Source organism: Thamnophis elegans, chromosome 14, assembly GCF_009769535.1.
Source record: "Thamnophis elegans isolate rThaEle1 chromosome 14, rThaEle1.pri, whole genome shotgun sequence".
Classification (NCBI taxonomy): Eukaryota; Metazoa; Chordata; class Lepidosauria; order Squamata; family Colubridae; genus Thamnophis; species Thamnophis elegans.
The window spans coordinates 19,002,474-19,014,761 of NC_045554.1; the positions used below are offsets into that span (position 1 = coordinate 19,002,474).

The 12,288-nt window shown below is 49.1% G+C and overlaps 1 protein-coding gene across 1 annotated transcript in view; it reads left to right on the top strand.

Annotated features, from left to right (window-relative positions):
- Window positions 1-7,685: 7,685 nt before the first annotated feature.
- The window catches only part of CASKIN1 (CASK interacting protein 1), a 40,090-nt gene continuing 35,487 nt past the window's right edge, over window positions 7,686-12,288 (top strand). The window contains 6 exon segments of the mRNA XM_032230241.1: window positions 7,686-7,829; window positions 8,950-9,045; window positions 9,825-9,955; window positions 11,699-11,743; window positions 11,745-11,788; window positions 11,945-12,084. Of these exon segments, the coding sequence (XP_032086132.1) occupies window positions 7,686-7,829; window positions 8,950-9,045; window positions 9,825-9,955; window positions 11,699-11,743; window positions 11,745-11,788; window positions 11,945-12,084 (600 nt within the window).

Here is a 12,288-nt window from a genome sequence, read left to right on the forward strand (position 1 = left end):
CAACATTGGATTGGTCACATGTGTAGCTCCATTACAGTTTTAAGTCAGGGAGAGAGGTGGGTTCCTACCAGTTTGGACCGGTTTGGTGATGTTACGTCCTCCCGTGCCAGCTGATGGGAGGGGCTGGAGCAGCCGACAGCCGATTGGCTGCAATGCACCCGCCAGCTGGAGGGAGACGCGCTGATCATCTATTGGCTGGCCAACTGACAGCTCGAGTATATAAAGAGCTGTCAGTTGGTCTGGAGCTGTCCGCGTTCTGAATTCTCCAAGTTAACAGACCTGTTCATAATAAACCGAGAAAAACCGTTACTGTTGAAAGACGACTCTCGCCTCGTTATTTAAAACTGGCGACGAGGATGTCAGAAACGGAACCCGTTGTAGTGCCAGCTCTGGCACCATTTTCAGTCTTCACCGCCTTTCGTCCAGAAGCTGAGTCCTGGGATGCATTCCTGGAAAGGTTCGAGGTCTTCCTGATGGCCCATGATTTGTCCGAGCTCCCCGAGGGAAGAAGGCGTGGTACATTTTTGCATTACTGCGGGGCAGAAATGTTTGCCACAGCCTGTGCGTTAGCCGCCCCGGCACCTGTGCACTCGCTACCCCTTGACATCCTGATGGAGCGCTTTAAACTGCACTACGAGCCAGCTCCTTCAAAATATACTCGCAGACAAACATTCCGGCGATGTATCCAGCGACAGGGCCAGTCAATCGCCCAATACGTCGCAGAGCTGCGGGCAGCCGCTGTTAACTGCGAGTTCCCTGACTTAGAAGACGCCTTGCTAGAGCAGTTTATGGACTCGCAGACATAAATCTCCATAGGAAGATCCTAGAGAAGTCCGTCCTCTCCATGAAAATTGCAGTTGACATGGCTCGCGCGTATGAGATGGCTGGCCATTCAACTCCAGACAACCGTAGGCTGCCCCCATCCGCCCTGCAAGGACTGCCCAACCCAGGCGTGCACAGCCAAACGCTGTCCAACGACCCCTGTGCCGACGCCACGGCTACAGTGGATCGCATAAGGGCACAGCCCTTGCGGGACGGAGGCAGTTGTTTGAGTTGTGGCGGCCGCCACCCAAGGGCATCTTGCCGTTTCCGCATGGCCGTTTGCCGCCGTTGCGGAAAAAAGAGCCACATTTCCAATGTGTGCAAATCCTCTTCTGGAGACCCTCGGAACCCGAGACCTCCTTCTTCTTCTATGTCTTCTACCCTTCCAATGATGAGCCAACCGCCTGCCGGCTGCCGACAAACCCCAGAATCCTCCTCAGGCCGGATGACCTGTTACACCGTGTCCACTCCGGAACTAACGATGCCCGACTGGCAAACTGACCCGGCTGCTGCTTCATCGTACGGCGGCCAGGGTAATATGCACCTGCGCATATTACTCGCAGGCCGCCCCTGCACGATGGAGCTTGATACAGGCTCAGCCCGCACCATAATCTCCTGGGACACCTTGAGGGTACTTATACCAACCCTCCGACTCTCACAATTGAGTCCCGCAAACTGTTTCCTACGGGACTATCAAGGACATGCCATCCCTAATCTGGGTTGCGGCACATTCCCCATGTCCTTTCGCAAATTTCAGGGTCGTTTACCTATCACAGTGGTCAAACCCCCATTAGCCTCATTATTAGGCATGGATTGGTTTAGAGCCCTAGGGCTAGGAATCTCTGGCATAAATTCCTTACAGGTAGCCCCCTCCCTGGCGTCCCTACTAGCGGAATACTATGACGTCTTTTCAAATGCCTTAGGGTGCTACAATGGCACCCCCATTACACTAAATCTGGACCCCTTGATGGCGCCCATCCGTTTGAAGGCCAGACGGGTTCCCTTAGCCCTGACGGCTCGCGTGGACGCCGAGCTCGACAAGCTCGTCGCACAAGGCATCCTAGAGCCCGTTGACCACGCCCCCTGGGAGACACCCATCGTTCTACCCCTCAAATCCGACGGCTCACTTAGGGTGTGCGCGGACTATAAGGCCACGCTCAACAAGGCCTTGCAAGCCCACCCTTACCCCGTGCCGGTAGTACAGCATGTACTGCATTCCTTGGGCCAGGGACAGACTTTTGCAAAACTGGACCTGGCCCAAGCTTACCAACAGCTACCGGTGGACGAGGCGTCCGCCACCGCACAAACCATCGTTACGCACAGAGGCGCCTTCAAATGTCGCCGCCTCCAGTTTGGGGTTAGCGTCGCACCAGGAATTTTTCAGGGCCTTATGGAGCGAGTGCTCCACGGCATCCCTGGGGTCGTCCCTTATTTTGACAATGTCTTGATCGCCGCTAAGGACCGATCAGGACTCGTCAATACACTAAGGGACGTCCTCTCCAGGTTCCGCGCAGCCGGACTGCACTTAAAGCGATCTAAGTGCAAGTTCGGCGTCCCTTCAGTCGAATTTTTAGGCCTGGAGACTGGAGACTAAAACATATGATGAACGGTTCTAGGAACTGGGCCTGGCTAGTCTAGTGAAGAGAAGGACCAGGGGAAACATGATAGCAGTCTTCCAGTATTTGAGTGGCTGTCACAGAGGGGAGGGTGTCAAGCTATTCTCCAAGGCACTTGAAGATCAAACAAGGAGTAATGGATGGAAACTCACCAAGGAGAGATTCAACCTAGAAATAAGGAGAAATTTCCTGACAGTGAGAACAATCAACCCATGGAACAGAAGTTGCCTCCAGAAGTTGTGGGAGCTTCATCACTTGAGACTTTCAAGAAGAGACTGGACTGCCATTTTTCAGAAATGGTGTAGTGTCTCCTGCTTGAGTGGTGTGTGTGTGTTTGTGTGTGTTGGATTAGATGACCTATAAGATCCCTTCCAACTCTGTTAATCTAATCTATAAAGTGTTAACAAAGAAGTCAGCAGAGATCATAGAGCAGGGGTCTCTCCAACCTTGGCAACTTTAAGACTTGTGGACTTCAATTCCCAGAATTTCTCATCCAGCTTTGCTGAATTCTGGGAGTTGAAGTCTACAAGTCTTAAAGTTGCCAGGGTTGGAGATCCCTGCCATAGAGGGCAGCGGGCTGTGTGTTTGTCCTATTAAAAATTGAGGCTATTCCAGATTGGCATCACTTGGGCATTTACACGCAACCACTTACAACCCAGAGTTAGTGTGTTGCAAGTGACTTCAAACTCTTAACAATCTGCAGTTGCAAGGACTGGTTCCCTCACCCACGTCCCCATGGAGATTCTGTATTTTGAGGAGCCTGCATTCCTGCTGCTGTGTTGAGATCAGGAGGCTGACTCCCTGCCCCATTCCAGGCAACCCCCAAAGTCCAGAAAGCAGTTTGCAGGCTGGATTTGGGGAGTCTGCTCTGCTTGCAAAGGCTTTGAGCCAAATCAAGGCTGGTGCTTCTGGGTCTGCAGTACCAGACTTGGTGAGTGGCTTTTCCGTTCCTTTGCTAATGACCTCAACTATGAAATTAGGCTTGTTCCCAGCAGCAGCTGAACTATATTTTCTTTCTTTTTAAATAAAAATTTAATTAAAAGTTTTATAAAGAACATAAGCGCTAACCAAGTAAAAGAGGGAGGGAGGGAGGAGGCTAGGAGGGAAGAAAGGAAGGATAGGAGAAAGGGAGGGAGGGAAGGAAGGAAAGATAGGAGAGAGAAAGGGAGCGAGGGAAGGAATGAAAAAGGAAGGAAGGGAAGATGTAGAGAAAGGAAGGGAGGGAAGGAAGGAAAAAGGAAGGAAGGAAAGAGGAGAGAGAAAGGGAAGGAGGGAAGGAAGGATAGGAGAAAGGGAAGGAGGGAAGGAAGAAAGGAATGATAGGAGAGAGAAAGGGAGGGAGGGGAGGGGAAAGGAAAGGAAGGAAAGAGAGAGAGAAAGGGAGAGTGGAAAGGAAGGAAAGCAAAAGTAAAAAGATTTAGAAGCAGCTTCCTATTTCCTTTGCGGCAAACATGAGCAGTTATAAAATTCTCCCCCTATGATTACAAAAAAAGCTCACATTTTTCTATTACCCATTTTTAAACCATCAAAACCACAATTCACCTCTGCATTCCCCCCCGCCCGTTTTATTCAAAAAAAGGTCCACAGGGGGTTTCCAGTCAACCATAAGTGGAGATAATGTCTTTTCGCTGATCAAGGAAGTCAATTTAGCTGTCGCTGCAAATTCCATCATCCTCGCCAACCCATCCCTCTATTGTGGGGGGTTCAATCTGTGTTTTTCCTGTGCATTTTCTTCTACTGTGTCAAGTCACAACCTCTCCAATCCATCTGCAGAGGAAGAGGGAGGCCTGGGATTAGGATTGGGCAACTTCCCGTGAAAGAGCTCCAGAAGAAAGTCTAGAACCTGAAATGAAGGAGAAATTTCCAAACAGTCGGAACAATCAATCAGTGGAAGATCTTCCCTTCAGACGTTGTGGCTGCTCCATCACTGGAGGCTTTCAGGAAGAGAGGTTGGACAGCCCTCGGCCTGGAATTGCATAGGGCAGTGATGGCGAACCTTTTGGGCACCGAGATCCCAAACTGGAACATACGTGCATGCATGAGCATGCATGCGCACCGGAGCGCCAGAAACCCCCAAACCAGCTGTCTGGTGTGCCCATGCCTATTTTTCAGGCTGTTTTTAGGCCATTTTCAGACTGTTTTGGGGCTGTTTTCAGGCCGGTTTTTGGACCATTTTGAGGTCATTTTTCAGACCATTTTAAGGCTGTTTTTCAGCTTGGCACACAGAGAGGGCTCTGTGTGCCACCTCTAGCATGTGTGCTACAGGTTTGCCATCATGGGCATAGGGTCTCCTGCTTGAGCAGGGGGTTGGACTAGAAGACCTCCAAGGTCCCTTCCAGATTCTGTTCTATTCTATTCTATTCCATTCTTATTTCTATTCTGTTCTATTTTCTATTCTATTCTATTCCACGTCATTCCACTCCATTCCATTCTTACTTCTGTTCTATTCCATTTTCTGAAACAGCAGATGGAAACTAATCAAGGAGAGAAGTAACCTAGAATTAAGGAGAAATTTTCTGGCATTGGGAACAATGCATCATTGGACAGCTTGCCTTCAGAAGTTGTGGGAGCTTCAACCTTGGAGGCTTTCAAGAAAAGACTGGACTGCCATTTTATCTGAAAGGGTGTAAGGTCTCTTGCTTGTACAGGGGTTTGGACTAGAAGACTTTCAAGATCCCTTCCGACTCTGCTATTTTGTTAAGAAGGGCTCCAGGTTGGCTGTGAAGGTGGCGCAGTGGTTAAATGCAGCACTGCAGGCTACTGCTAGATCAGCAGGTCAGCGGTTCAAATCTCACCGGCTCAGGGTTGACTCAGCCTTCCATCCTTCCGAGGTGGGTAAAATGAGGACCCAGATTGTTGGGGGCAATATGCTGACTCTCTGTAAACCGCTTAGAGAGGCCTGAAAGGCCTATGAAGCGGTATATAAGTCTACTGCTATTGCTATTGCTATTGTCAGGCAGGAGACTGGCAGCTGCTAAGAGGAAGGGAGCAGGGAAGACATGGAGCTTCTCCTACTAGAAAGAGAGACGAATCGGGGGAGGGGCGGCAAGGGGAAGCTGTTGGGAGGGGGAGTAGAGTTATAAGGAGAAGCAGGAGCTTCAGGGGGAGTTTGGGGGGGGAGACTTTACATGTGTCACATCTGAGATGTATTTGGAAAAGGGAGGAGCTTTGGTCACGTGACCATGGGCTGCCATCTTGATTTTTTGGACTAACCTATTGCATGGACATCCCTTCACTTTTGAGTAGGTTGCTGGACCTCCTGGAGAGTCCTTGCAGGGCGAGCTGGGCCAGTAACCCGTCTCCCCGCAGTGTTGCTACCCAGGGTGCCCTGAAGTCGTCATGGCAAATCAGCGGGGTTGTTGTGCTCGCTGTTGTAGAGATGGGAATATTATTTTTTTAATTTTATTTCTTTCTGCATGTTTTCATTTCAGATCCCCCTTCTGTGCCAAGCGGCACATTATGCAGCCGAGGATTAAAAACTAATAAAGCAGTCGTATAAGGCTGACAGGAGAGAGCCGTCCAGAAATAAAAAAAAAACCCAGGCTTTAAAATAAAAAGTTATCAGGTGTTTTAATAAGACAGAGGAAAGCGCTCCAAAAGGAAAAAGGACGAAGAAAAGTCTCCAGGTGGAATGAGATTAACAGGGCTGAGAAAGACCTTTCCAAAGTAGATTCTTCTGCAGAAATTCTGGCCAGAGGAGCCACCCTGGAGGTACTTAGTCCAGCTTTGCAGTTCAGAACTTGGATCAGAATCAGAATAGAGCTGAAAGGAACCTTGGAGGTCTTCTAGTCCAACCCCTGGCTGAAGCAGGAGACCCCATGCCATTCCAGACAAGGGGTTGACCAGTCTCTTCTTGAAAGGCTCCAATGATGCAGCTTCCACAACTTCTGAAGAGAAGCCATTCCGCCGATTGATTGTCCTCACTGTTAGGAAGGTTCTCCTCAATTCCAGGTTGCTTCTCTCCTTGATTAGTTTCCATCCATTATTCCTTGTCCTGCTTTCTGGTGCTTTGGAAAATAGGTTGAGTGCCTCTTCTTTGTGGCAGCCCCTCAAAGACTGGAATACTTCTATTATGTTGCCCCAGTTCTTCTTTTTTTCTAGACTAGCCAAACCCAATTCCATTCTCCATAGGTTTTAGTCTCCAGCCCTCTAATCATCCTAGTTGCTCTTCTCTATGCTTTTTCCAAAGTCTGAACATCTTCTGTTATCGTGGTGACCAAAACTGGATGCAGCATTCCAGGTGCGGTCTTGCTAAGATGAGATCAGCTTGAGGGCGCAGGGAATCCAGGGAAGGGGAGGGGAGGATGGTCTTGGTGACTTTTGCTCCTGTCGTGACAGGTTCTCCGCCTTGCACCATGCCGCCCTCAACGGCAACACAGAGCTCATCCTTCTGCTTCTGGAGGCCCAGGCTGCAGTGGATATCAAGGACAACAAAGGTAAGCATGGAGGGTGTGTGTGTGTGTGTGTGTGTGTGTGTGTGTGAGAGAGAGAGAGAGAGAGAGAGAGAGATATGGATGGTGGCATGTGAAAAGAGGCAAAGGTTGGGTCCTGCGTCCAGATGACCAACCAAGTTTGTAGTTCTCTCCCAGAAAGAAGGAGATGACCTTCAGCCAGGACATCCAGACATGGGCAGTTGAAAGTCATCATCAGGTGGGTGGGGGGAAGAGGAGGAGAGAAAGAAGGAGGAGAAAGAGGAGAGAGGAGAAGGAGAGAGGAAGGGAAAGTAGAGAAGAGGATAATGGGGGGAAGAAAGGAGGTAGGGGGGAGGAGAGAGGGAGAAGAGGTAAGAAAGTGATTGGTAGGGTAGAAATATGGTGTATGGAGAGCAGAAGACCCAATGATAGTTTTTAGGAGTTGATGGCAAGATGAATTGATGTAAACATTTAATAATACAAAATAGTGTTGGTTATGTAATGGTATACATGTGGTTATTTGCATGAAAATAAAAAAAATGAAAACTTTAAAAAAGAAAGTCATCATCTTTTTTTAAATTACAAGAGCATTTAAAAGAACTTCACAGGTAGATGCCCCACTGTTGATTGGAGCCAAAACCAAATACACAAAATATCAGGGGTAATCACCTGATTCCATAACTGGCAACGGCTGGTCAAAACCGCCCTTTATCCCTTCTCAGATAGATTCGTAATCTGGGCCCATCTCTTGGCTTGGTGGGACAGCGGTTCCATCAAATGGCAGAAGGACCTGTTGCCTCTCTCCGTTGCTGAATGTCTACCCTCTTCTGCAGGGATGCGACCCTTACACTACGCTGCCTGGCAAGGGAAGAAGGAACCCATGAAGCTGGTGCTGAAGGCCGGCTCCTCGGTCAACATCCCGTCGGACGAGGGACAGATCCCTTTGCACTTGGCAGCCCAGCACGGACACTACGATGTGGTAAGAGGCAGCATGAAGCACAGTCTCCCTCTGAGGAGCACCACAGAGTGCACATGTGTGGACTTCTGGGATTTGAAGTTCACACATCCTCAAGGTGCCACTGTTGAGAAAAGCTGCAGTGACAGAATCTTGCAAGTTTGAAAGTGTGGTTCTCCCCACCCCATCGCCTTTGCAAGTTCAAGAAACCAAGGAGGCTCCTTTCTGAGCCCCTTGCTCTACCCACTAGGCAGCTGCAGGCTGTGCAGTCTCTTATCTAATTGTTCCTTCAGCAGCGCCCAGTTTCCGATGGCCATTCACACATACCATTACAGTCTTCCTTCCCCAGAGGCACATTGTTCTGTCCGAGGCTTCCCAAGAGCCTGAAGTAAACTCCTTGCCCAACAAAACCCCCTTTTATTAATTTGCTGTGAATTCTGCTCATCCACATCCAGCAAAGGCTTTCAAGGGACGATTTACAGTCACAGACCTTATCTGGCTTGGAGAGCTGCCAGGCCGATATCTGCAGAACTTGGCAAGGAGTCTCGGAGAGTCGCGAACCAATTAAGCGAACTAATTGTCTCCTGCAAACTCCACTCCTTTTTGCTCCTCTTTTATTTCCTCTGGGAGGGGCCATTCACTGTCCACCTGTGGCCTTACTTCCCAAGTCGACCCCTGTTCTTTAGCTGTTTCCTTCGTCTGGCCACTCTGCGCATGCGCACCTTGCTGTTCATCTGCCCCACTGATGTCTGACTCTGAAGGCAGCTGATAACTGGCAGATGGCCCTGGCCCCCTCTCTGCCTCTGACACAGAGGCCTCGTCAGAGCCTTCCCCAGAATCCAGGACTGACCCAGGTTCCTCCCCAACCTCCTCACTGTCCGAATCTGCTGCCAGCTCTAAAAACACCCCAGCTGTTTGATATGTGTGCCCTGTGGGTAGTACATATTAAAAGGAGGTGGGGCTTTGATTGACAGGTTGCACCACCGTTTTGCCCCTTGGTGTGGCTGCTCTTTGGAGGAAGAGGTGATTGGGGGCGGAGGGGGGGTGTCAAGTGGAGTGAATGGGTGCATTTGACAGGTTGGCTTTGTGCCAAAGGGGGATCTCTGGGCTTCCCACACACACTCTCTCTCTCTCCATCCCCCAGTCAGAAATGCTCCTTCAGCACCAGTCCAACCCCTGCATACTGGACAACAGTGGGAAGACTCCTCTGGACCTGGCCTGCGAGTTTGGCCGTGTTGGGGTAAGCCCGATCCTTGGAGGGGGGGAGAGTTGTGGAAGAGGACAGGGCACAAACCCAGTTAAGGGGCCTCAATAGAATAGAATAGAATAGAACAGAACACAACAGAACAAAACAGAATAAGAATGGAATGGAATAGAAGAGAACTAAGAAAGGAGTAGAGTAGAATAGAAATATGGAGTAGAGTGGAGTGGAGTGGATAGAGTAGAGTAGAGTAGAGTAGAGTAGAGTAGAGTAGAATTCTTTATTGGCAAAGTGTAATTGGACACACAAGGAATTTGTCTTTGGTGCAAATGCTCTCAGTGTCCATAAAAAGACAAGAAATTCCCCTCTGCAAAAGATGCTGTTGGGTGGAAGCTGGTGGGGCCATCAGGACCTCACTCCCCTCCCCCCGCAAGAGTCCAGCACTCTTTGCCAGAACTCTCCCTACTTTCTTTGGCCATTTCCCTCAGGATTTGGCAGTTTAGAGGTCATATGTCCCTTTAATCCCCCCACCCCCAGCCACTTGCTTAAGAACTGGGAGGATCTTTGCCACAAGACCAAGGTTTGTGGCAAAGGGAATTATGTCATTTGATGAGAATAAATTTGAGAATAAATGATGTGATTTCTGCAAAACCTGGGCTTTTTCTTAAGGGAGCTAAACGGCCAGATGAGGCTTCCTTATATTGGGTGGGAAGTGGGGGGATTTGGCTGCATTCTGGGGGGCGGGGAATGGGGAGAAGACCCGGATCTCACTTGGGAGGAAATCTTTTGGGCACCACCTCTGTTTCTTGTTCTGTCAGGTGGTGCAGCTGCTTCTGAACAGCAACATGTGTGCAGCCCTGTTGGAGCCCAAGCCGGGGGACATCACTGACCCAAACGGGACCAGCCCACTGCACCTGGCTGCCAAGAATGGGCACATTGATGTCATCAGGTGAGGGCAGCGGGGAGGATGCAGGCCTGAAGAGGCTGGGCAAAGTGAGGGGGAGGATTGTTCGCCCCTTCTATTTTTTATTTCATTTTATTTCATCAAGCAGGTGTTAGATAACATACCATATTTTTGGACTATAAGATGCACCATGATTTAAAAAAAAAGGTTTTGCACTCTGCAGGCCTCCCAAACCCTCATTTTTGCATGCCTCATTTTTTGCAACAAAAAAGTGGGGGGGCATGCAGAGGCTTTGGGAAGCTTGTAGAGTGCTCCTGGGGATGGGGTTGGGGGCAAAAACGGTCTGTTTTGTGCTTGTTTTTGTCCTCCCAACCCCCAGGAGCACTTTGCAAGCCACCCAAACCCTCTGCACATCCATTTTTGCAAAGGGGGCATGGTTTTGGGAGGCTAAAAATACTGTATTCAGTGTATAAGACGCACCCAGATTTTCACCCTCTTTTTTGAGGGAAAAAGGTGCATCTTATACTCTGAAAAATATGGTATATAAGCATAAACATGTTTTTGAATACATGAAATGGATACGAATAAAAAGGAAAATTAGGACAGAGACGGTAGGCACATTGGTGTGCTTATGCACGCAACACACAAGCTGGGTAGGCCTCCTTTCCTGTGAAGGTCACAGTATGTGGGGTTGCACCAACCAGAGGCAGTGAGGGTGGTCCAAAGAGGAACATCTGCACACAAGGACCCCTGGGAGAGGTTAAAAAAAAAGCAAGATGGCAGCCATGGCTGGGTCAAAGCCCTGTCCCTCTTGGCCTCCATCCAGGCCTGAAAACAATGGTGGGATGTCAGTCATGTGATGGTGGACACCTTCATGATGATCACAGGCCTGGAGACTAAAACATATGAAGAAGAACGGTTGCAGGATTTGGGCTTGGCTGGTCTAGTGAAAAGAAGAATTAGGCACAATATAATAGCAGTCTTCCAATATTTGAGGGGCTGCCTCAGAGAGGAAGGGGTCAAACTATTCTCCAAAGCACCCGAAGGCCAGACAAGGAATAATAATGGATGGAAACTCATCAAAGAGAGATTAAACCTGGAAATGAGAATTTTTTTTTCTTTTTTTTTTCTTCCCCTTTTTTGGGTCTTCCCCCCCTTTTTTTAAAACCCTAGGTTATTGTGGTGTCTATTAAATATATAACAGAGAGATACGGGGTGTGTGTATGGGGGGAAACGTAGTAGGGATGCACCTGTAATCAAATGACATACTGTATGGGATGGGGTTTTTGTTTTTTTTTCTTTTTGTGTGTGGGTTTTTTTTCCCCTCTGCCTTTCTTTTTCTATTGTTATGTGATTATGTTGTCTATGTAACAAAAAAATAAAATAAAATTTAAAAAAAAATAAAAATAAAAATAAAAAAAAGAAATTTCCTGACAGTGAGAACAATCAACCCATGGAACAGAAGTTGCCTTCAGAAGTTGTGGGAGTTTCATCACTGGAAGCTTTCAGGCAGAGATTGGACTGCCATCTATCAGAAATAGTGTAGGTTGTCATGCTTGGTGGGGGGGTTGGACTAGATGACCTACAAGGTCCCTTCCAACTCTGTTATTCTATATTCGATGGAATATCTTGCCTTCAGAAGTTGTGGGCACTCCATCACTGGAAGCTTTCAAGAAGAGACTGGACTACCATCTGTTGGACTAGATGACCTTCAAGGTCGCTTCCAAGTCTGTTAATCTGTGAAAGTTATCTTACTTCCAGCTCTTCTTCTATTTTTCTTTCTTACAGGCTTTTGCTCCAGGCCGGCATAGACATTAACGTCAGACGAAGGCAGGACCGCCTTGCACGAAGCAGCCCTGTGTGGCAAGACGGACGTTGGTGCGCCTCCTCCTGGATGTAAGCCCCCCACAACACCCCCATTTCCCCAGGGAGGGTCCCATAGATTCTTCCCGAGGGGCTACAGGACCCGCTGGGCGACTGTGGCTGTTTGACGACTGGCATCCAGGGGCAACTTCAGTGCTCTTCCACTCAGAGCCCTCTCTCGCCTCCCGCTTCTCTTCTACAGAGCGGGGATCAATGCCCACATCGGAATACCTCACAGCCAGACTGACCTGGACATTGTCCAACAGTTCACGGCCACGCAAGCCAGCAAGGAGATCAAGCGATGCTGCGAGGTTAGGGTAGGACGGGTGGGAGTCTCCAGCTGTGAGCTGAGAGGCACATGGTGGTGCCCTTTCCTTCATAACCGGTGAGGGCCGTGCAAGGGCAGCTGACAACGTTGTTGTGTCCCTCATTCTTGCTACTTCTGGCTGTCTGCACTTCTGCTCAAGACAGTAAGGTTGTTTCCCCCCGCTTTTCCAGTTTTCCTCCCAGCAACC